Below are 27,280 nucleotides of genomic sequence, written 5' to 3' on the forward strand. Positions count from 1 at the left end.
TTATTAAGACAGTTAACTTTAACAATCTTACTCATGTAGTCATTTTGACGTTCAATTGTGAGTACAAAGTAAAAACATTATATTTTTGCAACTTGCTATGCAACAGAAAATTAGTTCAGTATATAAGAATAGGAATTTTGAATTAACTAGCCAAAAGCAATTTTGCGCGTGCCGTGTCGTGCTGTACATGTGTCTGCATATGGATAATTAAAAGTATACATCCCTATGGTGGCCATCTCATTTTATTTTTGGTGTTTGCCCTTTTGGGAATAGGGACAGGTCTACAATATAACCTACAGGTTCACACTGATCGCTTTAACTTTTGCCCAGATCTTGTATGTGTATGAGAGATTCACTAAATATCTATAAATATTTATACCAATCATTATTGTATATATTAACTTGAAGCAGTTATAAAAGTCATAAACTTCAAATCATGAATCTACCTTTATGTCCGGGTTATTATTATGTACGCAGTACTGATAAACTACTTGTGGCGTCCTCCTTTGCCCTATCTGGATCCCACTGACCCGTCCATTTACCAACACTACCAAATTTTATTCCCATTTTCAGTTGGCTGCTCAAGAATTCAAAAGAAGCCTTCCCTTTCCGCTTTTCTTTGAGTTATTGAAATGGAGCCAGCTACACTGCATCAAAACCCTTTAAATTGCCAGTTATATTGATTTATTATAAAAACTAACGACTGATTTAGAATGTTGGTCATATTAACCATGGGAGGCAAGACAAATTCAAATCAGTCATGTATATAACATAATTCCAATAATTAAAGCACCTATTGCACCAACTCAGGAGTCAGGAATCCTATTGCTGACGGCATGCTCCCTTTTTATCCTAACTTGCATTCGAGCTGAGACTGCTATATATATCCACGGACAAGTGTTGTTTTTATTTGAACTTTTTTGACCTTGTAGACCCAACCAAAAAGAGGAGGAAAAAGAACTATGATGCTGAAAGAGGTCTTACCTTCAATGCAATTCATTCACCTATAAGCCCATTAAAAGAGGGGGCCCAAAAGAGAAAGATAAGGATTAGTGGACTATAAAAGTCCCCACGAAATCATACGTTATGATGTACTTTTGTAGCTCCTAATACTTCAACGGCTATTAACTTTTGCTACAATAACGGCAACTGGTAAATTTAGCTAGCGATTCTCTGCTCAAGACAAGAGAGTTGTTCAGATGGTAAGCGCTCTACACCTTCAACCCGAAGGTTGTCGGTTCAAGTGACCAAGGGAGCAAAAAGAGGGAGCTCCTGCGCGGAGGAGTGAAAAAAAAAAAAATCAGCTTAAAAGTATTATCTGCACATCACTTGGCAACTTTACATGCAGATTCAATAACACAGAGCACACTGGCTTGCAATTTGAAACTGTTAAGGAAATGAAGGATTGTTCCTACTTTTCTTTTTCACCGAGTTCTTTTAACTACAAAGTTATCCTGAACAAAGCTTAAGAGGGCTGGGCCATCTGATAAATAATTGAAATCAATTGTGACCTGTGATGATCAAACATTTAAGAGAATCTTTAAGATAGACATATACATAAATGGATTATAGGAAAGAAAGGCTACATTAAAAAAGACAATAAACTTTAACAAATGAATGCACTCAATAAAGCAGAACAAATTGCTTTATCAAGGAATCTCAATTCCTAGTTCAATTTCTATGTTATCTATGGGCAACTTTTGAACCATAGTTTGACTGAAGCTTGCCTTTCCCGTCATTTCATTTCACCTTTCACATGAATTATTGTTTCTGACTTATGTTGTTGACCGAACCACCATGTCGTTGCATAGCAGCAATCGGTTCGCCACATCGGGGGCAACGAAAAGACGGAGCAGCGGAGCACCGTGTTTGAAGACAGTAGTAACAGTAGCTGTATAGTGATGGAGATGCATAAAACTCACAATGAACAACAGTCACTAACAGGACACTAAAAGCAAGAATTGACACACGAATGACATCAACCCAAATGGATGACAAGATGAAGGCACAGGTACCACATCCCCTCTGCAATATCTAAAGATACAATGCTTTGATAGTTGACTGACTACTAGGTGTTTGTGTTACTTCATCTATACTTGGTTATACACGACGCTTAGTTACACTAGGTAGTTTATATAGGTATCAGATTTATCCTTATGTTCCAATATTTCGACGTTTTGACCCATCTCTTGGTACAGCCTCCTGACTCTATCTGAAAACGAATTGGTAAGATAAAGTTCTCATTTAGTGCCACTTCTTGAATTGATAATTTAACTGGCTGCAAGATATTGAATGCCATGGTTTTCTGTATAACACTAGATGTGAAGTTCATATTAAAGATATGGGAGGATGCGAGGCTCTGAAAAACAAACTATTTTTCAACTCGCAAGGCTGCTCTTTTGCAAACTACAAAGTTACACGTACAGCCCAAACCTCCAAATATACAATTAGCCTACATAAGCATAAGATTGTCATTCTGCAATTTCAGTGAATTCAACTTATTCTTTGAAACTTCAGCTCATATTTTGATTAAAGCTTCAATATAATGGAGTTCCTATTAAAGACATGAACATTTAAAAGATACAATGTATCGCCATTCTACTGCATAGTTGTAAGCATGCAATATATGTACCTGTGCTGACAAGGTACAGCTAAAAATGGAATTGTTGGCTTTCCTTGGCAGATTGGGCACACAGTGTCATCCACTGTAGAATCTGAAGATTTGTCCTTTGAGAATGGATGAAGAATATTCTTGACGGATGATGAATTGAGAAGGGGAAGAAGCAAGAGCAGCAATTCCTGCATATTAGAACAGTTGGGAATATACTTCCCTTCATTTTTTCAGAATGTAACAAAAAGAATGTACTTCTATCCTTATTGTTTGTTAAACAGATGCACTCGTCAAAATGACAAAATACCAAACAATTAAATATAAGTTTTTACAGCAGAAGACCAATTTCGGAATTCCATCCCCATCCCCATAGCCGCCAACAAAAGAAGCCATGACACAAGTTGGAAAACAATATTTGTTAGCCCTTTGGCAGCATGTAAAACAACTAAAAGGAAAGGAATGTTATTATGGGCCCTTCCCTTTTTTATGAGGTTAAGGACCTCTTTCCTAACAGATGATTGATACCAAAATTGCAGATATTGATTCTCAGATAAGTTGTCATCAATATTCTCCACTCTTCAAGAATGACCATATAAAATCTGCAACATTCTACTAATGGATGGAAAATTACCGAGAATTCATTCCACACCAATTGGCGGTTCATGTACTCGAAGCTCACGGCTCTGTTCATATTTGGCCTCCCATAAACAAGTCTGGCTCTTAAAGCTCTTTCAATGAGATTCCTATACCTGCATGTCATTGATACATGTAAAATAACCAGTACAACAACAACAACAACATACCCAGTGGCCAGTATAATCCCACAAAGTGGGGTTTGGGGAGTGTAGAGTGCACGTAGACCTTACCTCTAATGCCCCTGTTAATCATGTAAAATAACCAGTAAATCCCAGTATATATATATATATAAATAGGAAGTTATATTCTTAGTTCCAGTCAATACATGACATTCATAGTAGTCAACCCATATTCAACAGTTAAACCCTTTTCAAAAGGTCACATGAACAGTATACTTACAGCGGTCAATACACGGGCATGCTCTGTTAACCCCTGTTACCAATAATGCATCTAGATTTTCTAACTCCAGTTTTTTCTTTCTGATAGAAGAGCCCTGAGGGCCAGTGGCACACAATTTGAAACTCGGTGGATAACGGCCTGCTCTTCTACCCTTCTCCACTTAAATACTAGAATTTGTCTATGGCAGGGTTCGAACCCATGTTGTTCGCAGTGCACCTAACCCACACATCATGTGTTGCTCTCTTACGACAAGACTAAAGCCCTGGGGACATTTTCTAACTTCAGTCTTATATTCTTAATTCCAGTCAATCTAAAGGTCAAATGTACAGGACACTCATAGCAGTCAACACATGCAGGAACATGCTCAACGCTTAAAACCTTTTTAAAAGGTCACGTGTATAGGACCCTAACAGCAATCAACTGATGCACGGGCATGTTCATGAATTAATCCTTCTACCAAGAATGCATCTTGATTCTCTAAATCTAGATTCTCTAACTAACGTCTTTTTACCTTTTTTTATTCTCTTTCCATTTTTTCGATATTACCTTTGCCTCTGTGCGAGGTGAAGTTTTTTTGAAGCACCACATTAAATTAGTGTCAATTTTTTTGAAGCACCACATTAAATTAGTGTCACCGCAGAACCATTTTAAGATTTTTGTCTCTCCCTGTTCCTGGATAACAAAGCAATCCAGAAAACATATTTGGTTTCACTGGACAGAGCAATTTCAAAAATGTACAGCAACAATTTTAACAAAGACTTGGCTCGATTTAGTTGGCAGCAAATATCGCAATGCAGAAATTCACAACTCGGAATTAACCAGTTAAAATTTTCCATTGCATTACACTGGCAATTCAAAACTGGAAACCTGCACCAGCTTATTGATATATGGACTCATAACAAGCCATAGACCAGATATAATGCTACTAAAATTAATTAAGGGATTACAAAGACCTACAACATACCCAGTGTAATCTCACAAGTGGGATTTGGGGAGGGCGGATTACAAAGACCTAGACCATAAAAATTCAAGATTACAATGATGCAGCGCCACTCCCTAATCATTGGAAGCCCAAATCACGAACCCAAGCATGGTTTCCATTCTCAATTGATATGGACAATTCCGATGATTGAACCAACCAAGCAAAACAATGATAGCTATTATGATAGTAATTGACTACAGTTACTACCAGCCAGCACAAATTTAGGCGAGGGCCTTTTTCTAAGTAATATGAAAAATTCCTTTTACTAAGAAGAATGGAGTAGACTATATCTTTGGATACAATCAATAGGAGCAAATTTGATTGTGTCAATTTATCCAAGATACCCAAAGCATTCTGCATTTCCAATTACATCCGCTCCATTAGACTCCATGGACGTGTTTATTTTCCAGTAAACACACATGATAAAGCATCAGACAGCCTTGAAGCTCTGCTTTTGTTCCACATGTGTCCCATTGCTAAGCTAGTGCACTGATTCAAGTAGAAGTTCATCTTTTTTTTCTTTAGCAAATCAGTAGTATGACATAATGCAACAGCTATAGGAGGTCGTAAATCCTTTTATTATCTTTTATCAGGTCGGAACATGTCACGCATCTTTTTAAGAAGTAAGAAAAGCATGTGCAACCAGAGATTAAAAGCAAAAAATATTTCCAGTCATACTTTCAAAAGAAATAAGATGCAAAAAGTATTTACAACCAAAGATGTACCTTCCTGTGTAAAGAAAGAGAAGTAGATTGCTGAAAGATGCTGCTTTATAGATCCCCTCCATGCGTTGTATTAACAACCATGCTCGGCGTGCCACAGACCTCTGAAGCAACCACGAGATTAACAAATCAATGTTAAATCGTACAATTGACACTTGAAGCTCACTATTTTAGCTGTTCAAACCCTTCTCATAAAATTACTTCTACAATTGTGTTTTTGGATGACCAAAGTTACTAGACAACATATCAACGTAGGATTCAAATTGAACCATTCAAATTTATGCGGCTTCAGAAGCAGGAAAAAGTTAACCTTATTTATAACATTGAACCTTCATGCTTCCTCAATTTTATCAATTAGTTCTAAAATGATCTCCACTTTCTCTCTAAGGAAATTTCTACCAAGTTGCATTATACCAAATGCACAACACATTACTTCTACTTATCTCAATACACATAGCAACTAGTATACTTAACAATTATATATTTGTAACCATCAACACATGCATGTAAACAAACAAGTGGCATAAGTGAGCAAGAAAGGACTATACCTGCTCAGAGTCGCCCCATCTCCGGAAAGCAGAAAATGATTGAAGACGAGCCCACATATATTGACCACCAACAGTAGCGACACAGTACCATATCCTCTGAGCAACAGTAAGTCCAGGTCCCTCCAATCCTGTTCGAACTAACATATGCAGAAAAGCAAAACTACGTTTGGAATTATGAAGGCTGATGCAAGAGATACAATATCAAAAGAGAAATTTAATTACATCACGTTGTCAACCTTAGCAGGTTCAACTAGAAATTAAGACAAGCAAGATTTTCAAGCTAGTCCCTCCATATTATATACTTGCTAAATACTATTTGGATTTCTCAAAGTTAATGAATATTTGATCGTTCATATAAAAGTAAAAATTTACAGATCTCAAGCTATCTTAAGTAATCAACCAGAGCAAGTCGACAGATGTTAATCAATTTGGACTTGAAATGCTTTCAAATTCATCTCAGTCAAATGTTTCCAGTAAAAAAGATGTCTGTTTGTCACACAGAGAAAATCTCCCATTGCCCTTTAAAAAGACATGAGAAGGACATTTGTTAAAGTTCAAAAAAAAAAAAAAAAAAAAGCAATGTGGTGAACTGAGCATCGGAGAAGAAAATATGTTTTAAGTGAGGTGGTACCATTAGCTGGAAAAAAAAAGGGCTGAATGTATGAAATGGAACTCTTTATGTAAGTAAAAAGAAACAAAATCAAATTCATGCTATTGCTATCAACCATGAACTCAGCCTCAAAATCGAAGTGAATGCCTGAATGCTAACCTTAAGTATTCAAAAAAATTTCAACAACAAGTCTCTCCCGTCCCAACTCCCAAAAACTCGCACTATCAAATGTCTCAAGTTTAGACAGTTTCAACACCAGCAGTTGAAAAATATAGTGACATCAGCGTATCCAGCTGATTAATATAGAAAAAAAAAAAAAAAAAGGATTTTTGTAAGAGCAATTTTTTTCGGTTTGAACAGTAAATAAAAGAAGAGCTTGTTAGCAGCAACTTACACAAAGGAACAAAAGGATTAAGAAAGAGAAGATATCTAACCTTTTTCTCTCACTTCAACCACTCGTTCATCTCTATATCTCAGATTCATTAACGCATTACCCGGTGTAGGCTTATCAACCCAGATAGAAAACCGCCAGATAAGGAACTCCAAGAAAGCATCAAGTTCTGGCTCATATTGAAATAGCATTCCTGGCTAATCCCAAAAGGAAGAAACAGAAACAAATTAAAGGTATATCAATTTTTTATCAGATCACACAAATAATGAAGAAGTGAATTCCCCGATCGATAAGTTAGAAGGTTGCATTACATGTACCTTCATCAAAGAGAAGACCTTAACCAACTGTTCCTTTAGCATGGCCGACATTTCAATGTCCAATCTTCCTGCATCTACCTGATTAACTCTTGATATTGAAATTGGAATAGCAGACTGTGAAAGGAAGTAAAGCAAAGGGAAACCTATTAGTCGGAGATAAAAGTCAGTAAATAAAACCTCAAACAGTCAAACCTACTCCTTAATTCATCTTTCTCCCTTCCTGGGGTCCAGAAAACAAACAAGGGAATACTTTAACATGTTTTTTTTCAAAACCTTTGTACATGTAGATGATAATACAACCAACTATGCCTCAGTCTCAAACAAGTTGGGGTGGCTATATGAATCCTAATTTCTTCATTTAAGCTCATATCATCATCATACAAATAAAATAAAAGTGAAATCTATATATATGACCCCAAGGGTCTATTGCATGCAGCCTTACCCTGCATTTGTGCAAGAGGTTGTTTTCACGGCTCGAACTCGTGACCTCCTGTCACATGGCAGTAACTTTACCAGTTAATAATAGAAATTCTCTAACAAGTTTAGAACGTATTCTCAACTAGTAGCTATCATCTTTACGGATCTTTAGGTAAGTCTGCGTCGGTATAAAGCATTTGTAGGTCTTTGGAGACAACTTCCTTCCATGTAGATAACAATACATTTCATAACAATTAGATGAGCTATAAAGTGGTACACTTTCCACAAAGAAACACAGATTATATACTAGTAAGTAAAGGTTTCTTCAGAATGGCTCAGTCTATTCCCTAATATGATGTCTTTCCTTTTTTCTGTTTTGGAGAAAAAAGCTGAATATTGCAGCTACTTAAGAGCAAACCTTACAAATGTCAAAAGGAAGTTATAAGTGCACTACTTGGCTAGCCTTAACGTTATGATCGCCCAAGAAGTCATTTGATAAGTGACTCAACTAAGCCAAGCATATAACGAGCAGAAAAAGAAGATGGATAAAAAAATAAAGAATAAAAATAGAGATGGGGAAATACCTGATGAGATGAAGCAAGTGACTGCCATCGAGGAAGTAAATTATTGTAGGTAGTGCGCCAAGCATCTTCTTCTGGCGGGTTGAATGATGAAGCTAGGGTTTCTCTATCCATCTTCGAAATAAGACAATTTCATGTGAATTTCAATGGCGCTACTCTAGAGGGCAGTCTTTCAGACCACGCAAGGACTAATTCTGGCGGGTTTTTTAACAAACATGATTTTTCTAACCGGGGGAAAGGGCATTTTCGTCTCTGAAAATATGAAAACGATGAGCTGTTCATTGAAAGTCTCAAGAGCCCGTCATCATGGCTCATGCCCACAATTTTTAGGAGTTTTTTCTAATAAAAATACAACTCCCTTCGTCCCATAATAAGTGTCACTTTAGCCAAAAAAAATTATCCCATAATAAATGTTATCTTAGAAAATCAAGATATAAATTGACTAATTTTTTTTAAAATAAAGTAATATCTAAATGATTGGTAGTTTTTTTCAAAAGATTCTACCCTTAGATAATAAAATAATATTTATTATAATTATTGATAAAAATAGCATTATTAGTTTCTTAGTAACTTTTTATTCACTTATTATAGGACGGAAAGAATAAAATTGTCTCTTATAAACTTAGTGGTCGTTTCTAATCAAAAGATAAAAGTAATTTATTATTATATAGGATTAATTTGATGAACAATATTGCATGGATATTTCATTTTTCGTGTTAATATGCGTATAAATTTATTGAATAATATACCTCTATCTTATTATAAAAGGAGTAACAAAATTATCTCTTATAAACTTAGGGTCTTATTTGTTCGCAAGGAAGCTCTTAATTTTAGTTATTCATAATTTAATATAAAGTTTATTTATTTCAAAAAATTTAATTTTAATTTTTAAGGTTTTAATCATTATGTATATATTTTTTTTATTTTGTAATCACTTAATAATCTGAATAAGATCTATAATAAAGTCTTTATATCATAAAAATATTTATTTAAAATTTCCTACGAAAATAGAAGTCCACCCTTACTCCATTCGCTTTACATCGCTTTTATTATAACTATCACCACAACCACTACCCTCAAACACAACCATCATTATTGTCATCACCACAGTCAATTTTCATACCACTAGCCATCATTTACAACGATCACCCTCAACACAAAACTTACTGACAATCAACGTCAACCATTATTACATATCTCATCCTTCACCATTAACTATTACTATCATTTAACAACAATTATCAGCCGCATCACCGATTATCACCACTGTTAAACTATGTTATCAGCCACCACAATTACTAACTATTACCCACAACAAATACCATCAGCCAATATCATTCCCAATTGACATCACAACAACAATCGCACCACCATAGTCAAATATTTATATTGAATATTTATTAATTTTTAAACAAAGACAATTTTATAGATTCAGATATTGAGAAAACGAATAATCTTAATTATTCAGTATTCAGATCGTAACACAACATCTAAATATTTGAACGTGTATCAAGTTTAGATATCTACATTTTAATGCACATCTTGTTATTCAGATTCAAGCTTCTCAATTTTACCTACTCCACCTCTCCACGTGTTTGCCAAGACTTAAGTGCATCATTGCAAGTTATTAAAACTTTAGGGACCTAGCTGTAACCGAAACCAAACTAAAAACCCACCCAACTGAAACAACCAAAACACAAGCGGGTTTCTAAGACCCGCTTTTTATCTGTAGCAGTGAAACACAATCACATCCATGGCTTCCTCAATATCCACAAGCCTCAATTTCACTTTACAACATTCTTCACTAACCCCTTCGCTAACCACCAGAAGAAAAATCTCAGTGCGATGCGGTCCACGAAGCAACCGTGGACCTCTAGTCAAAGGTCGTATACTCAGCATCGAAGCAATCCAAGCAATTCAAGCTTTAAAACGAGCTCAAAGAACTGACCCGACCCAAATCGAACCACAAATCTCAAAAACCCTAAATCGTTTAATCAAAGCAGATCTAATTGCTGCTTATAAAGAGCTTTTACGACAAGATCTTTGCGATTTAGCCCTCAAAGTTTTCCCATTCGTTCAATCAGAATGTGATGTTCCTGATTTAGGGCTTTATGCTGATATGGTTTTAGCTTTGACCCGAACCGGGTTGACCCAACATGTTGATGAATTGATTTGTGGTTTAGAGAAAGAGGGGAAAATTCAGTGTGATGATGATAAGGGGCTTGTTAGGTTAGTGAGGGCTTTGGTTGAAGGTGAACAAGTTGAATCAACTGTTAGGGTTTATGAATTGATGAAAAGGAGTGGATGGGGTTCTAGATTTGAGATTGATGAATATGTTGCTAAGGTTTTAAGGAGAGGGTTTAAGAGATTTGGGAAAGAGGAATTGGCTGATGAAGTTGATGGACAATTACAAAGATTGTATCCTGTAATTTTGGGGAAACAATAGATTAATGAATTTTGAGAACTTCGTAGATTTTTTTCTGTTCTTGATCTGTTGTAATTGTAAATTGTCGTACTAGTAAGTATACATTGCTATTTGCTAAAGAAAAGAATACCAAGTTCTCAAATATCTCTCCTTTTCATTTCCTCTAAGCTAAAATTAGAGATCTTTGTCTCACTGTCTGTACTGAGAAATTAAATTAGTGCTACAAAAGAGGGGAAAATTTAAGATAGAATCTTTCTCTACTCTATTGTATCTCTTTTGTGTTCAACTAAGGAAAGATGCATATCAAATGATAAAAGTTACAAATACCCGCAAAAAAAGAAGAAGAAAAACAGATAAAAGTTATCGTATTATCAGGGGGAATATCAAGTACTTAAAAAAATCATTTTGGTAATTTACTTTTCATGACTGTGTACAGAGATGACCATAGCTAGTAAGCCTCTATGCACAAGCAGTCTTCGTTAATTAAGTATGACTGACAAGAAGTAAGAAAAATGTGGATATAAAGAGAGGAAAAAAAAAAAGACCGTCAACAGCAGGATTCGAACCTGCGCAGGCAAAGCCCAACAGATTTCGAGTCTGTCTCCTTAACCACTCGGACATATTGACGACTTGTCGTTTGTGGGTCTGTTAACCTATATGTCATTCAGAGTGTATAAGCCGCACAGAGTGTTCCTCACTTCCAGCTATCCTCATGAGTCATTTTTGCTCCAATCAATCTCGATAAGTTCTCTTTTCCTTTAGTAAGTAGTAGAGTGATTCCTTCCCTCTAGATATCAAGTTAAATGTCTGAGTGAGTCTACTCGGGGTGAGTATAACTTAAAGAATCACCTATAGTTATTCAAGCATCTCAAAGTCTAATTATAACGATTGATATTTCATATAGAAGCTTTTGCTAAAGGAAGTGACGATCCCTAGCTTGACATTCAAACTTTGAAAGTCGACGCCCTTAGTAGTCTCAAATAAGGTGCACAGGCATATGCCCCATTAGTAGGTGATTCACTACGAAGCGAAGAAAAAGTTGTACTATGAGCTCTCTTTCAATATGAATAACCAAACACTAGTTATGCATCTAGTATACATTCACGAAAAGGGTGAAAATCTACAGCTTTCTATGTTTAGAAAATGGACCAACACTATGTTATTTGGAGAGTGAAAATTTACTAATGTGGATTTAGAGAGAGTCCACGTTGTCTAATTTTTTCTTCCATTTAGACTAGTTAAATATTTTAATAACGTTGGCATTCACGGATTAAATATTAGGTATTGATGCAAAGTGTGATAAGTGGAAGGGTTAAAATGTCTCAATTAGTTACATTGTATGCGACAAAAAGGTTAGAGTTGCCCCTAGATTATACGAAATATAATAATTATGACTTTTCTTAAAAGTAGTCTCGAATCTATTTTTGTTGTTCTTAAAGTTGTTCAAAATTTTCCTTTTGGACTAACAAACCTTATTTTATGTATTATTTGTTTAATTAGCAATTTTTCCCAAATTACATGTTTAATTAAATAAGTATGCCATACTTACCATTAAACTATGGATGTGATTCAGTTTTGCCCCTACACATGATTCAATTTTGCTTCTTCCTCCCCCACCACCGTTCCTTAATGAGAGGTTGGAAATTTGTAACAATATCCAAAGAGTTATATCGTTGATATTTGGAATTGCAATAAAATTTCTTTTCATTTAGTTCGAAATTTAATAAACCAGTAATGGAAATAGAAAAGGCACTTGATTAGATGCAAAATATGGAGTCACTTACATAAAGGAAATCTTGATTAAATGGGATCATTGTCATTATATGCGCACTAACATAAAGCATGGATAAAACAAATCACACATGATTTGAAGGTTCTCAATTCTCATCCTAGGCCTTAAAGATAAGCTTGAAGCTTGGGTTAGATGCTTGGCAATTGTTAATTGGATAGAAGCTATTTTTTCACTAGAAAAAACCTACTTTGAGTTATTACTAATATATTTTAGTTCAAATGGTCGCTATACAATGACATGACGTGAGAAGTGCAACAATTTTTTTTTGGGCACTTTGCAGGATTGGCCTTCGCTGGGGCTGGTCTTTAATTTTTGTTCCTCAAATCAGCGGTCTTTAATTTTTGGCCTTCACTAAAAGTCCCTTGATTCAGGGTTCGAATTCTCGCTCAATTAATTTATTTTTTTTAAATCGCAAGGCATAACTTGTGATTCGTAGGGCATAATGCATTAAGGCATAAGTTTGGGTCCAACCAACTATATATATATATTTTTTTTTTTTTTTTAAGGCCTAATTTTGAGTAAAAGTTTCGCCTTAAGCGACCTTTTCGCATAAGTTCAGTCAACCAACTTATGAAAGCGACAAATATTAAAGACCACCAATTTGAGGGACAAAAATTAAAGACTACCCCAAAAGGACAATTTGCGCAAAAATTTTTTTTTTTTTTTTTTGGTTCCCGCACCCAGTCGGATGTTTTGGGCCCTCAACTAATCCAGATTAATGCCAGCGTAAGATTCATTAAAGGAGAGGTGCTCCCTACTAGAATTTTTAAACTTGAGGTTTCTGATTAAATAAAGGGACACCATCCATCTCATGACAACCCTTGAGATAGGAGGAGCTGCCGTATAAGTTACGGATTCGGCAGAACTCAATAACTTTAGTTCAAATCTTGTATTTGTGTTAAAAAATTTATTTAATATGCATAGATAATCTATTAAGAACCAATAAACAAAAATAAATTGTGATTGTAATCCATAAATTAAATTTTTTGGCTCGCCTCTTAGTAGTGAAACATTATTTGGTCACGAACTACGTAACACATGGTAAATTCAGGTCCAAATTAATGATTAATCATCGCACCATTGGAATTTTCTTGTAATGAGCATCAAATTTTGGTGGACCTTAGCTTGTTCATCAATTGACAAGACCAAGAAAAAATTAAAAAAAACGGAAAATAGATCGATAGTAAGTTGAGTGCTACAAAACGGCACTGCACAGAGACAGGACATGTTATAGGATAAGAGCAATTTTGAATGGTAATTACTGTAACAATGGTGGGCATCCATTAACAGTAGAATTAATATCTTATCTCTTCTTCTGAAGTTCATTGGCACATGTCGCACTCTCTATAGTTAGTAAGATGTTTTAAATACAAGTAAATAAATGGGTATATTTACTTTTAATTTGATCTTTAGCGCTGACAAGAAACAAATAAATGATACTCTCATCAGTGTCTTAGCTTGTCTGTAGAAGTGTAAAAATGGCTGATCTAGGAGGGTATAGTTTATCTGTTTTTGTCTAGAAATTGAAGAACAACCGTGTTCTTTTAGTTAAATGTTATTAAAAGAATCTTTTATATTGTCAACCAATACAGCGGGTTAGTCGGGCTTTTTCGGCACGAATTCAAATTAATTAGGCTTTAATGCGTGTATCGGACATCAGATGAGAAACCATTAAATAAAAAACAAAAAAACTAATTAAGCAGGCTAGGTCAAGAATTTGGTTGTGTTTAGGGTGGGTTGAGTATAAATAAATCTAATTATTGATTTTAATTTTTTAATACTTTTTCAATTATCATAAGTTACGTGATCATTCAGGCCACCAACTTTTACAATAAATAATGAAATTTCTGTAACGTGAATTCAAATTAATATTTTTAAAAATAATATGAGTGACCCAGCCAATTGAAGTAAAAAATTCGTAGAAACTGATGGATGGATGATGATTATCCTCTCCAACCAGCATAGCTGGCTGGCACTTTCCCCTTTCATCATTGAAGCAAACAGGGTAAAAGAATTGATCCCCGCACGTGAAAAGAACACTTATTTAAGCATCCTTAAGCAAAGCCAAACAAATTAAAGTGGTTCTTTTTCTGAAGGCCACAAAAAATGAAGCGAATTTATTTAGTACTAGTAGTATAAAAAAAGTAGCATGCCCAGTTCGAATGTCCGAGTCAACTTAGCAGGTCAAGTCTGAACAAAGCACTAAACAATTATTTTTATGATTCGCTCTCAACCGACCACGGCGTAACCTGCCGGTTACTAGCCAACAGTGCCAGGTTAAGCTGTAATGGCGTTAATGTGAGTGACAACATGTTAAACAAACGAGTTAGAGTTTAATCCAAAAGAATAAAGTGGGATATTTCATTCAATTTACAAATCCATTAGTATTTTCTATGGACTCACTTATTTACAACAATCATCCCAGCTTGAAAATCAACGACCTTATTGGTTACGATTAGCACAAATTTGGTTGAAGAGGTAGAATTGATCTTTAGACCTCTTCTAGCCTCAAACTCAACCAAAATCAATGGGCTAAGGCTCATACTCAAATACTAAAGTGATTTAAATATGACATCGCTTGTGAAAATCTCAGGTACACCTCTGTTCAAGACTACCATTTCCAGCACTGCAATTTAGATGGAAGAACCGTTCAACCTATACTACCAATATTCTTTGCAATTAAAAGGAACTTCAATGGTTCACAGCACAAAGCTAAGGAATTAGTAGTAGGCTATCACAGGATCAGCTTAGACAAACTTTTTTTTTGTGCCCACTTTACTTTGAACAAAACTCTAGTTAGAAAGTAGGAGCATAAAGTGTGATGGTGGCTAGAGAATCATAGGGGCTAGGGCAATCATCAACATCCACTGCTTCAGTCAAGTTGTTAATTTATGTTGCTGCTCTCAATTAACTTTCTGAGACTAATACTTGAAGCTAAATAATTACTCCCTCCATCTCATAATAAGTGTCATCTTAATTAAAAAAAAAATTATCTCATAATAAGTGTCACCTTAGGAAATCAAGACATAAATTGGCTAGTTTTTTCCAACTCTACCCTTAGACAAAAAATGACAAGTTAAAGTAACATCTAAATGATAGATTGAAAAAGCCACACAGTAACTTGGTGTTGTTGGATTCTCAATGTCAAAGGGATTACTACTTATGCATGCTCTAATCAAGAGGAAAAAATAATTTATTTTTATAGTATATAGGGGTAATTTAGTAAACTTCACATTGCATTATTAATTTCTTAATATGCGTGTTTTTAGCTAAGGTGATACTTATTATGGGATGAAGGGAGTATTTAAACGGGTGTAACACAAAACTATGTAAATTTATTATATCTAAATACTTTAAATGAGTTGAGAATGCATGTTAATTAACTATGATTAAGTATTAAAAGTATATATGTATTTACAAACACATGTTATCCTTTATAGTTCTATTGAGTTGCTGTATACACGAGTACATGTGAGCTTATATCATATTTCAATATAATTCGTGAGTGGACAAATATTAGCCTTCAAGAACATATGCACGCTTTGGTAATTTTCTGAATTTGTTCAATAATTACGACACAAGCGTGCAGTAAAAAGAGAGACCTCAGTAAAAGTTAAAAAAAAAGAGTAAAAGTATAACAAGAACCAATGAATTAGTAAGAAGAACGAAATGACAAAAGCCCCTTTGAACGAACAATAGGAAAAAGAAACAAAAGTAGTAAAAGAGAGAATCATATGCTTTAATGACAGTATGCAGATTTTATGTGTTGGTAAATTATCAGAAATCAAACAAATTAACCCCTTCAGCAGCGACAATTTTTACTGATCAATTAAATGCTGTGTGATCCTTTTCCTTTTATGTTGATTGTTCTACGTTTTTGTGTCAGCTTTCACCAATTCTTATAATTTCTGCCTTCTTCAATGAAAGCAATTAATTTCCTTGTTTGATTTAGACTCTTCCCCTCTGTTTTAAAATTGACTCGTCTGAGAAAAGAAAATCATCATTATTTGTGGGCCGTTTGATCCATCGCTTTCTCTCTATTTGCTAGTAGCACAAGTCACTTTTTTCCTTCTAGTACTTGTATTATCTTGAGCGAAATCAGTAATTTTCGCTTAGATACTGTATTTACATTAAGAAATATATTAAATATCTAATTATGAATTTAGTAACTAAAACGAGTTGTGAATTTGGCAGAAAATTCAATTCATGCACTTCAAATCACAAACAACAACAACAACGTTGACATACGTGTAATCTCACAAGTGGGGTCTAGAAACAGTAGTGTGTACACAGATGTGAAGGTAGAGAGGCTGAAACTTCAAATCACGACTCCACCTATTATTTATTCTCTCTTCTTTGCACTAGTAAAGTGTTTTCCAAAGTATGTTAATTGGGTAATTACCTCAACCATGGTGAAAAAGCAAGGGTATATATATGGTTTGGCAGGAGAGTAGAAAAATAAAAAGAATACTAGTATTATAAGAGAGGAGTGTAATTTTTTACGATTAAGAATATTTGAGATGTATTCGTCATTTGAAAGAGTAGTAAATAAATATAGCACTTGATGATGATAATAATGACACCATTACCATATCAAATGAGACATAGAGCCCGTTTGGATTAGCTGAAAAAAAGTATTTTTAAGTCTTTGAAAGTTATTTATAAATAAGCAGTTATGTGTTTGGATAAAAGTGTTTAAAGGGTTTTTATAAGTAAAGGTAGTATTGAAATTAATAGAAAATATAAAGGATAAAAGGGTAAAGTTGTTGGTCAAACCAAAATGACTTTTAAGCCAAAAAAAAAAGTTGGGGTTGAGCAACTTTTTGATTTTGGCTTATTTTAAGCACTTTTTAACTTAATTTAAACTGTTTTCTATTTTTGCTAAACATTCAAATAAATTAAAAATAGCTTATAAGCCGGTTTGATCAACTTATAAGTCAATCCAAACGGGTTCATATGCTGTAGGAAAAAGAAAGGACGGAGCACATTTATTGGTAAGACTTGGCCGTATTATTATTTAAAGACAAAAAAATGTTAGGGGTCATTTAATTGAATTGTAAATTGATAAACCAAACATCATACTTAATATGTTAAATTTTATACATAACAATTGAAATGCTTATCAAATATAATTTATTAATTATACTGATTTTAATGCATGAATAATTCACTTTTGAGCGACAACTAAACAACCCCTAAAGCGTGTAAAGGGTTTGTTTTAAAATTTACGTATTTGCACACAGTAGTGATATTTCACCAAACTTGAAGACTGTATGGTCACAGGGTTTGTTTTAAAACACCTGTGAACGAACCTGGTCTCCCAAAATTGTTCATAAGCGGACAAACTTGAAATCATCATCATCATTAGTGTTCCCGACCAAAGATTCCCAAACACAAATATACACTAAAAACAAATTAGCACTAGCTAATTACTTTGTTTTAAACAATTCCACTAAAACGAAAGGCTATTTTCTCAGACTATTTTAGATAAGCATCTGAGAATAGTAGTTCCAATACTAATAGTACTGCACAGTTTATTTATTCCAAAAATTAACTGAGTCTACAAAAGCACCAAACAAGTTTCTTTTTCTGCATCAACAAAACCACGTTCTCAACCAAAATCACTTCTCTTAAGAAAAAAGTTGCCTTCTTTTTCATTTCTTCCATAGTTTCTTGAATTCTTGTTTTGAAATTTCAGTACCCTTCAATGTCTATACCATTAGAACATGATTACATTGGTTTATCAGAACTGGAAAAAAGTTCTGATAAAATATCTTCTTCTTCATCTTCCTCTGTTAATCAGAAAAATACTGATGTTCTCAACCTTAAAGAGACTGAGCTGAGACTTGGGTTGCCTGGTTCTGAGTCTCCTGGGGTTTCTATTTTTGGCAAAGATTTGGAAAATAAAAGTTTGGGTCTTAACCCTTTAAGCAACTTAACATCAAGAACAAAAAGGGGGTTTTCTGATGCCATTGATGCATCTGGAAAATGGGATTTATCTATTAATTGCAGATCCGAAACTGATGGGGATAAAGGAAACTTGGTGTTTTCCCCAAAAAGAAATGGAGGTTCAAGGCCTGTTGAAGAAAAAAAGTCTATTACTACTTCAAAGTAAGTAACTTATCTCTATTTCTTAAGTTCTTGATTTAATCTTGTTAGTTTGGGTACAATTTTTTTCTGGAATTATGGTTAAAGTTTGGTTATTTTTTTGTGTTGTGAAATTAGGGCACAAGTTGTAGGATGGCCACCAATTAGGTCATTCAGGAAAAATACACTGGCTACTAAGAAAAATGATGGTGAAGGGAAAACAGGTTCAAGTAATTGCCTTTATGTGAAGGTTAGCATGGATGGTGCTCCATATTTGAGGAAGGTTGATATCAAAACTTACAGCAACTATGCACAGCTCTCATCAGCACTTGAAAAGATGTTCAGCTGCTTCAGTATTGGTATAATTTCTCCCTTTACAGCATGCAAATAATATTTGTTTAAGCTTTTACGAGCTAGAATGTTGAGTTTATGAATTCTGGAATTTTAAAAAGATAGCCTATTGAGTTCTAGATATATTATTTATACATATTAAGTTGGATTTTTAAACGCAAATATATGTCGTTTTGTTTTCTTCTTGAGGCAAATTTCAATTCCCCAAGTCAATTCCCCAATGGTGCATAATACTATTATATGATAAAAACTATCAACTAATAAAAAAAAAAAGCCGATTTGTGGATAAAAGAAATAGAGAAAGGTATGGGGTTGATGAAGGGTTGTGTGTGAGCTGGAGCTACTGGTTCTGCCGGCCCTGTAAGCAAAATTGTAGCTACGCTTCGGAAGGTTTTAGGAGGATAGGTCAATCTCTGAAGAAAGAGAATTTACAGTTGCAATTCTGGCAAGACCAAGAATAATGCGTCCAAGTTGGCTCGGACACTACAATTATCAAAGAAAAAAGACAGGAATAATTGCTAGGAACATATTAAGAAAAAGAATAGAACCCTTTGAATCCTGTATTTGAACCATAGTTTCTTCGTTTACTTTTTCATACATAATGTTTTTGATCAGGCACCAAATAGCAGGGTGTAAATTGAACAGTATTTTTCATTTATCTGATAGGTCTCGTGAGAATTGTTATTGTTTTTGGGTGTTTATTTTTGCTAGTATTTTGATTTGAGTCTTGAGATTGTATATGTCTAAGTAATACTATAATTTGTGACTATTATTCAGGTCAGTGTACCAGTGATAGACTTCCAGGGCAAGAGAAACTTAGCGAAAGTCACTTGATGGATCTTCTCAATGGTTCTGAGTATGTGCTGACTTATGAAGACAAGGATGGTGATTGGATGCTCGTCGGAGATGTTCCTTGGGAGTAAGTTATTATGCTCCAAATATTATGTCAAACATCTAAGTGTGAAGACAACATTATATTTTGTTGCATTTACTCATTGTTCTATTCGGATATTGTGACAATAGGATGTTCATAGACTCATGCAAGAGATTGCGGATCATGAAAAGCTCAGAGGCAATTGGGCTAGGTATGTCTTAGCACTGTGATCATGTACATGCTATGTAGCACTTCTTTTTTCCTTCTGTCCAGTTGATAAATTACTAAAAGGACTTTCTTTCTCTTGCTTTGCAGCTCCAAGGGCCATAAACAAGTGCAAGAACCAAAATTAACAACTCAAAGATCGACCGTCCAATGGTTTCTACATCGACGACCATCCTTTTTCTGCCCTCTTTGTATCTGGAATTAGACTAGATGTGTAGCATTCCCTGAAAGGGAGAGAGCTGGTTTAAGATGTAACCGGTGATATCCAAGATTTTTGTTTAGTGTTACCTACGTAAATTGTTAGTGCTTGTTACTTGCACTATTGTCTCATGTCTCATCCCACTAATGGACTTTCTACTTTCCTGTTTGACATAAGATTGAAGCTCGGAGGAGATAAGGAAAGGACACCATAATTATGAGGCCTGAGCAGTGGCGGAGTTATTGGGAGTTTTAGTGGGAGAGGATCCTCAATACTGTGGCTAGTGTCTTTTGAGTGGCAATTTTTGCTTGCACGTGCAACCTGCAAATTTTTTTGCAAGCAAAAATAATTCATTTTCAACTATCATTCTGATGAAACATAATACAGTAACTTCCGCTAACTAATTAATCAATACAGTAACTTCCACTAACTAATTAATTAATGGTAACTGATCTAAAATGATAGCTTAAAAAACTCAAAGCTCTGAGTTCTCCATGCATTCCTCTCTCTTTTTCTGTCTGTTTGCTGAGTGCCTTGTCAAAGAAAAAGAGGACAAGGGCTTAGGTTTGAAATAATGCGACAACAGGTTGAGCCTTAGATTAGTTTGTTCAAGGACCATCGACATGAGTAAGTCCGATGCCTCACACCTTTGATCTGCCCTTTCCCATCCAATCCTGGGGAGCCAAAGGAAGCCCGTTAACTCTCTGCTCAGTTTGTTGACCTAAAGAAGCTCGTGAAGGTTATAGTACCAGGAGTTTCTCTTTCATGGACTGAGAGCTCAGGAAAATTGTTTGAGATTTAACATCCATTGCTTATCTATCAATGAATACTGAACTATTCAAACTGAATCCATTGAGAGAAGCTTCTGAATTCTCAAGCACCACTTCTCAACCTCACTGAAATTGAGTGGATGTACGATTGGGGGATAAAAGGTCAGGGAAGCAACCACAGGAGTGGCTGTCAGATCATAATAAAATTCTCTTCTTAATCATACTTGTGCATTGTGAAAAGGCCTAAAGACAAATAGCGAGCACAAGGAGAGCTGTTTCAACATAAGCTATTTTCTAGCACATAATTTACGGGCACATTATACAGATAGGATAAATTTCACTCATCAGACTTCAGTTACTCTGCACAAATATCAGAGTGACCAGGGCATAAATGGACATCTGAAAGAATGCAGGAGTAAAATCTATTGGCAGCACAGAGACAGCCTCTCAAGAGTTACACCAGAAAGAACTAAAAGAACAGCAAAAACAGAGATAGCTAATACAAAACTACAACCTATGTGCAGTGGCAACCAAAATCTCATTCTTGTGACACCTGAAGATAGACCATTTGAGTGTAACCATTGAATACAGATGCCTCCAGTCCAGATAACCCAAGCCTCCGAAACAAGCCATATCTGCCATCTTCAACAATAGGACTTGATGCACGAGCCGGATCGTATCTCGTCTGATGAGTTAATGAAGGACCAGCTACAGGTGGAAGCTCCCAGTAAATATCTAACACCGACTCTACAAACCTGCTATTTTTAAAATGTTCTGCATAAGAAATGGCCTTATTGCTGTGGTTAAAATCATCCCGCATCTGCCCTCTCACACCCCACCAAGCTTCACCAGGACCGCAAAGTTCCTCAATATCAACAGCCTTCTCCCAGAATTTCTTCCTTCTTGATCTGATCCTTCCTTCATCACTGTCCTTAAAGCAGCTATGGCCTCCACCTGGAAATGAAATGGAAAACGTGTCATGTAGTAAGAAGTACGAGGTGCGCTAACCATAGAAGTCAACAAATAATTTCACATATAGGAAACTGGCAAGCTCGACGCATAGCATAAATGCAATTTGATCTTTTTTTAATGACTGAGAAATCCGTCTGGAGCCGATCCTTTGGGCTAACCGCAGCGTTTGGAACTCGGGGATGATGGGTCCACTCCTCTACCCTACTCCACTTAAATACCAACAGTAGTTCGCTTGGCGCAGGGCTCCAACATGTGACCTAAGACGCTCTAACCCCTGTAGGCTATATGCTATTGGATCTATAGACACTCCATACTAGAGTGTATTTTTGTCCTCATGGTTTTCTTCACATCAAGTCATCAAGATTTTCCTATTAGTTTCTACATATTTCTCTTTTATTTGACTTGGTTTTCCAATCTCATAATCAATATCAAGTGATCCTTCACAACTGCACGAGATAAAGGTGGCCTTAGGCCCTAAACAGAGAATAATGTGTTTACTTGGTTAGACAGATAAACAAACAAAAGACTCCATCATAAAGCATAATACATATTTTGGGAGCAACAACAACAACATACCCAGTGAAATCCCACAATGTGGGGTCTGAGGAGGGTAAAGTGTACGCAGACCTTACCCTTATCTCGGAAGATAGGGAGGCTGTTTCCGAAAGACCCTCGGCTCAAGAGAAAACATGACGAGAAAAGGTCAGATAAGCACAAGCGGTTCAAAGCAATATGAAAATGAAACTAAAGAAAGCGAAAAAAGTCATGATAAAGAAGTCTAAGAAAAGAAGCAGTAGCTACTACAAATAAATAATATAATCGAAGTACAAGAAACAATATATAGTAGCAAGAATCAAAGGACAATAGACAATAGATCAAACTGCGACTACTTGTACAAAGGGATACGTGGGACTACCTACTAGTCTTCTACCCTAATCTGAGTCCTCCATAACCTCCTATCTAAAGTCATGTCCTCGGTAAGCTGGAACTGCGCCATGCCCTGTTTAAGCACCTCTCCCTAATACTTCTTCGGCCTACCTCTACCTCTTCTAAAACCGTCCATAGCCAACCTCTCACACCTCCGCATTGGAGCATCTGTGTCTCTCCTCCACACATGCCCAAACCATCTCAGTCTCGCTTCCCGCATCTTGTCCTCTACAGATGCCACTCCCACCTTATCCCGGATATCTTTATTCCTAATCCTATCACGCCTGGTGCGCCAACACATCCATCGCAACATTCTCATTTCCGCAACTTTCATCTTTTGGACGTGAGAGTTCTTAACTGCCCAATACTCTGCCCCGTACAACAAAGTCGGTCTCACAACCACTTTGTAGAACTTGCCTTTAAGTTTTGATAGCACCTTCTTATCACACAACACTCCTGAAGCGAGCCTCCATTTCATTCATCCTGCACCAATACGATGTGAGACGTCATAGTCAATATCCCCATTTTCTTGTATAATAGACTCAAGATATTTGAAACTTCCTTCCTTTTGGACGGCCTGGGCACCAAGCCTCACTTCCACGCCAGCCTCATGTGTCACGTCACTAAACTTGCACTCCATGGACTCTGTCTTGGTCCTACTCAACTTGAACCCTTTAAACTCCAGAGTTTGTCTCCAAACCTCCAGCTTAACGTTCACTCCGCTGCGTGTCTCGTCAATCAAGACTGTCATCCCGAATAACGTACACCATGGCACCTCACTTTGAATTTGCCGCGTCAAACCATCCATCACCAAGGAACGCTATGTGTCATCCGCGAATACATATTTTGGGAGCGACTTCAATATTCTACAAGGACATGATTCGTTCTAATCATTGAATTCTATATTTGGCATCACTGGGTTAATTAACCTCCTAATTTTTTGGATTTTCTGGTTGGACCACTAAGATAATTGACAGGATAATGTCTCAAACCAAATGGCACTTCCACAAATAACTTCTAAAGTACGAGGTTTAGCTTTGGAAAGATAGCCCTTAGCAACATATTTGCATTGTATTGTTCTTCCACCACTCTGTATATTCTAATTAAACTTCATACCAACTGACTTCTTGTGCTCTAAAATTTATCAACATCCTTAAGCAAGGCATCGCAAATTCCTTGTGAGAGAAAAATTAGTTATGCTGCTCCGTTAGGAGTTTCGTGGGCGAAAACTACTTTTGCACATGATGTCCATTTATTCCTCCACATACAGAGTCAAATAAATCTCACCAAGATTTTCCAAATAAAGTTGAATCAACTCAGAGAAGGGGAAAACCACATAGATACAATAAAGAACGAAAGGAAAATAATTTCTGCTTTGGCTTGACAGAGGAAAATCAATTGTTTAAAGTCGAAACGAAAAAAATACCTCTGATATAAAATTGATCACACATCTGCCTGAAGGAATAGTGGTCTCCAGTACCAGTATCATAGTTGTCCTCGAACACAAGATGCCTAAACCCAGCTTTTAGTGCTTGCTTCAGCCTGTCAATCAAAGTTCAAAATCCAAAGGGATAACAATGAGACGCATTTGCAAAAGAATTGGCAATTGGCAAAGCCATAGCATCAGTGATAAAGTGACTTAAGGAATTACTTCTTTAACAAAACCCAAAATAAAGAACTTGCATGATACAGAAGTTACAATACCTTTTCAATTCATTTTGATGGTCATCAAAAAAGACAAGAACCTGGCTGAGATCCTTGATTCCATGCTTCTTCATAACTTTCCGCCAATCAACATTTCCAAAATCAACAAAGTCTTTTCCAGCGAAGTATGTGCAATTCCCGTCAACATAAGCAGGTCCTTTCTTGAGATACTTCTCAGGATGACGCGGTGTAAGTGAGATGATTGGTGCATCTGGCATTGCTTGTCTCAAGACCCAAGTTGAGTGTCCCTTGAATGCACCACTCTCAATCATCAACTCTGGTTTTAACCACCGAGTGATAAACCAGAGCCCGAAGCTGTGGTCAAAACCCATACCATACATGTTATTCTTGATAGGCCGTGTCTCATATATGGGCACAAACTCCTCCAGACCTTTGATTAAATCCTTCGTGGTCCATTCAACAGTTTTCCCATGTTTCGATCTGCCTTTTGACAAGAGTTAAAATTAATTAAAGGTGCATTGGATCATGCGAATTTCATTGCTCAATGATTGAGTTGAAAATATTCAAATAGCTATCACTGATTTTCATTCTTATTGCAGTAAACCCGGCATGTTTTACAGATAAAGAACACATGAATAACCTTTGACATTCCACAAAACGGGAATGACATCTACATAAATGAAATAGACATGAATACACACATCTCTAAACATTTGTTGACCATAGACCAAAAGTGCCGCTTAAGACATGATTTAATAAAAAAATGGATAAGGAAACAATTACCAAAAGTGAAGCCTGCTATAATTGGTCAAGCTTATGCCACACTTGTCATCCATCATGAATACTAAAACGAAGGAGCATATATATGAAATAAATAAAAAAGTCTTGGTCTTGAAACTAGATGTATGATTTCTGGACATGGGAATAACATTTTCAACTACAGTAATGTCTTGAAACTATATGTGCAAATTCTGGATATGTGAGCATTCCATCATAACAATGAACTTCCACTATTAAATAGACAAACTATCAAATAGATAAAAACGACAATCAGTTCCAACTTAAATGACTCTTAACACACATAAATCCCTCCATTAACATCACATGCAGTATCACTCTTGTCCTGTTTGAATCAAGCCATTGGAGGTTAATCCAGATACTTTCACCTTGATAAATACTACAGATGAACCATGCACAACTGGTAAACCGTAGCTTTAAATTTCATAAATCAATAAAATCTCATAGAAAACAAATGTATGAAGGAAATCCAGCCAAATAGAATGTGCTCAATTGAATCCATTTACCCTAAACACAAAATACACACTAAAACGCAAATCTCAACAAGTAAAAAAAGAAACCAGATCTGAATATAAACACTAAAATCGGAAACGCAAATGAACTTACACCAGGGAACACCTAGAGATCCGAAATCCGTTTCAAGTCCATCAAAACCAAAAAATCGCAACCGTGAAAGATGATCTGAATTCGAAGCGGAGATACAAACTAAGTCACGTGTATGATAAACGAAAGAAGTAACCACAACAATCACAAGCCCTATTAAAAGGCATGGCCATAAATGTCCAGTTCGAATCAAGTAATTTGTGATTCTCGTGCCTAGGGATATGTGCTTCCGTGTTTTGGATTCGTCATCGCCGTCGTCACTTACCGGCGCCGCCCTACGAGAAGAGAGCACACGTTCTAGCATCGTCGTCCTCAATGTGCTCTACTCAACACTCTTCACTCTATGCTTGTTTACTCTGCAAACGAATCCTTTTTTATTTGCTCGACACGGAACTTCGATTACAACTCCAAGTCTCAATGCACTCAAAGTGTGGCCGAGCTTAAGTGAAAAATTTACACTTTGACCACTAAACCTTTATATGTTCATCCACAATGCCCCCTAAATTATTTAGTAGGCGTTAACTTCAACTCCATATCATGATTATAAATTTCAAATCATGCCTTTTTGGATGATTTAGAATTTTAAATCCCGATTTTAAATTATTTTAAATGTAAAATTTGATCCATAAGTTTATATTTTATAAAAAAGATTCATAAGTTGGTAGATATATTTACCAATCATTTATATCAAATATTAAAAGATCTGCAAATTGGTAGTATATTTATAACAAAGTTACTCTTACCAACCATTTAACAACTGCATCTACTTATACAACTCATGTTTAATTTCTCTTTTTATTGAACTAAAGTTCGATAACTTGATGTTTGTATCTTTGAGAAAGGTCTTCTAGTAGCGTATTAAATTTTATTATGAACAATAATTTGCTCATTTGGTAAGTTTAAATAAGAATTAGGAAAGTTTTGATGATTTTCACAACTTGTGTGTTTTTTATGTCTATGAGAAAAAATACAACTTAAGAAATCTAAATTGCATATCCAAACAAAACTTCAACTTCAAATCATCATGGTTTCAAATCATCATGATTTCAAATCACTGATTTTATATTATGATTTCAAATCACTGATTTCATATCAAATTTTCTTAGTTATAGAGCTCATGACTAAATACATCACTGTTTGAAATATTAAAAATTATTCGTATCATATTTATACCTTAAGGATCAAATGGAACCAAAGTAGGAGCATTTTAATTATTTTCTGACCTCTCCTAACTCAAAAATTTTAAGTGGTTTCTTAAGCTTGGAGATGGGTTCAAAATTAAAGTATGCTCTGAATAGTTTTATTCCTAAGTTTGCAAAAGTGAGCCATTTTTGGTCATGTTCAAATATTTAACAAAATATGTTCATCAGATTTGACA

The 27,280-nt window shown here is 35.5% G+C and overlaps 4 protein-coding genes and 1 non-coding gene across 6 annotated transcripts; 2 read left to right on the forward strand and 3 right to left on the reverse strand.

Moving 5' to 3' along the window:
- Window positions 1-961: 961 nt before the first annotated feature.
- Window positions 962-8,560, reverse strand: LOC132055435 (peroxisome biogenesis protein 2-like). Of its 2 annotated transcripts, none has more exons than XM_059447249.1 (8): window positions 8,218-8,560; window positions 7,217-7,330; window positions 6,943-7,096; window positions 5,899-6,035; window positions 5,354-5,454; window positions 3,243-3,360; window positions 2,633-2,799; window positions 962-1,272 (listed from the first exon to the last, which is right to left on the reverse strand). In XM_059447249.1, exons 1-8 carry the CDS (start codon window positions 8,326-8,328, stop codon window positions 1,212-1,214), a joined length of 963 nt encoding a protein of 320 aa, XP_059303232.1. In that variant the 5' UTR covers window positions 8,329-8,560; the 3' UTR covers window positions 962-1,211. The 2 variants fall into 2 exon arrangements, with proteins under 2 accessions (XP_059303232.1, XP_059303231.1); XM_059447248.1 differs by lacking the exon at window positions 962-1,272 and adding an exon at window positions 1,304-1,891.
- Window positions 8,561-9,668: 1,108 nt separating this feature from the next.
- LOC132055436 (protein THYLAKOID ASSEMBLY 8, chloroplastic) lies at window positions 9,669-10,783 on the forward strand. The gene has a single exon (XM_059447250.1). The coding sequence runs from the start codon at window positions 9,968-9,970 to the stop codon at window positions 10,658-10,660; it is 693 nt and encodes a 230-aa protein (XP_059303233.1). The 5' UTR covers window positions 9,669-9,967; the 3' UTR covers window positions 10,661-10,783.
- A 401-nt stretch (window positions 10,784-11,184) lies between these two features.
- On the reverse strand, window positions 11,185-11,266 carry TRNAS-CGA (transfer RNA serine (anticodon CGA)). The gene has a single exon. It is a non-coding gene; the product is annotated as a tRNA-Ser (tRNA).
- A 6,672-nt stretch (window positions 11,267-17,938) lies between these two features.
- On the forward strand, window positions 17,939-20,287 carry LOC132055438 (auxin-responsive protein IAA27-like). Its single transcript, XM_059447252.1, has 5 exons — window positions 17,939-18,542; window positions 18,657-18,877; window positions 19,647-19,788; window positions 19,893-19,954; window positions 20,059-20,287. The coding sequence occupies exons 1-5, from the start codon at window positions 18,139-18,141 to the stop codon at window positions 20,094-20,096; spliced, it is 867 nt and encodes a 288-aa protein (XP_059303235.1). The 5' UTR covers window positions 17,939-18,138; the 3' UTR covers window positions 20,097-20,287.
- A 923-nt stretch (window positions 20,288-21,210) lies between these two features.
- Window positions 21,211-26,314, reverse strand: LOC132055437 (uncharacterized). Its single transcript, XM_059447251.1, has 4 exons — window positions 25,906-26,314; window positions 24,541-24,985; window positions 24,263-24,378; window positions 21,211-21,891 (listed from the first exon to the last, which is right to left on the reverse strand). The coding sequence occupies exons 1-4, from the start codon at window positions 26,204-26,206 to the stop codon at window positions 21,476-21,478; spliced, it is 1,278 nt and encodes a 425-aa protein (XP_059303234.1). The 5' UTR covers window positions 26,207-26,314; the 3' UTR covers window positions 21,211-21,475.
- Window positions 26,315-27,280: the final 966 nt, after the last annotated feature.

The sequence above is a fragment of the Lycium ferocissimum genome, chromosome 5 (genome assembly GCF_029784015.1).
Source record: "Lycium ferocissimum isolate CSIRO_LF1 chromosome 5, AGI_CSIRO_Lferr_CH_V1, whole genome shotgun sequence".
NCBI classification, from domain to species: Eukaryota; Viridiplantae; Streptophyta; class Magnoliopsida; order Solanales; family Solanaceae; genus Lycium; species Lycium ferocissimum.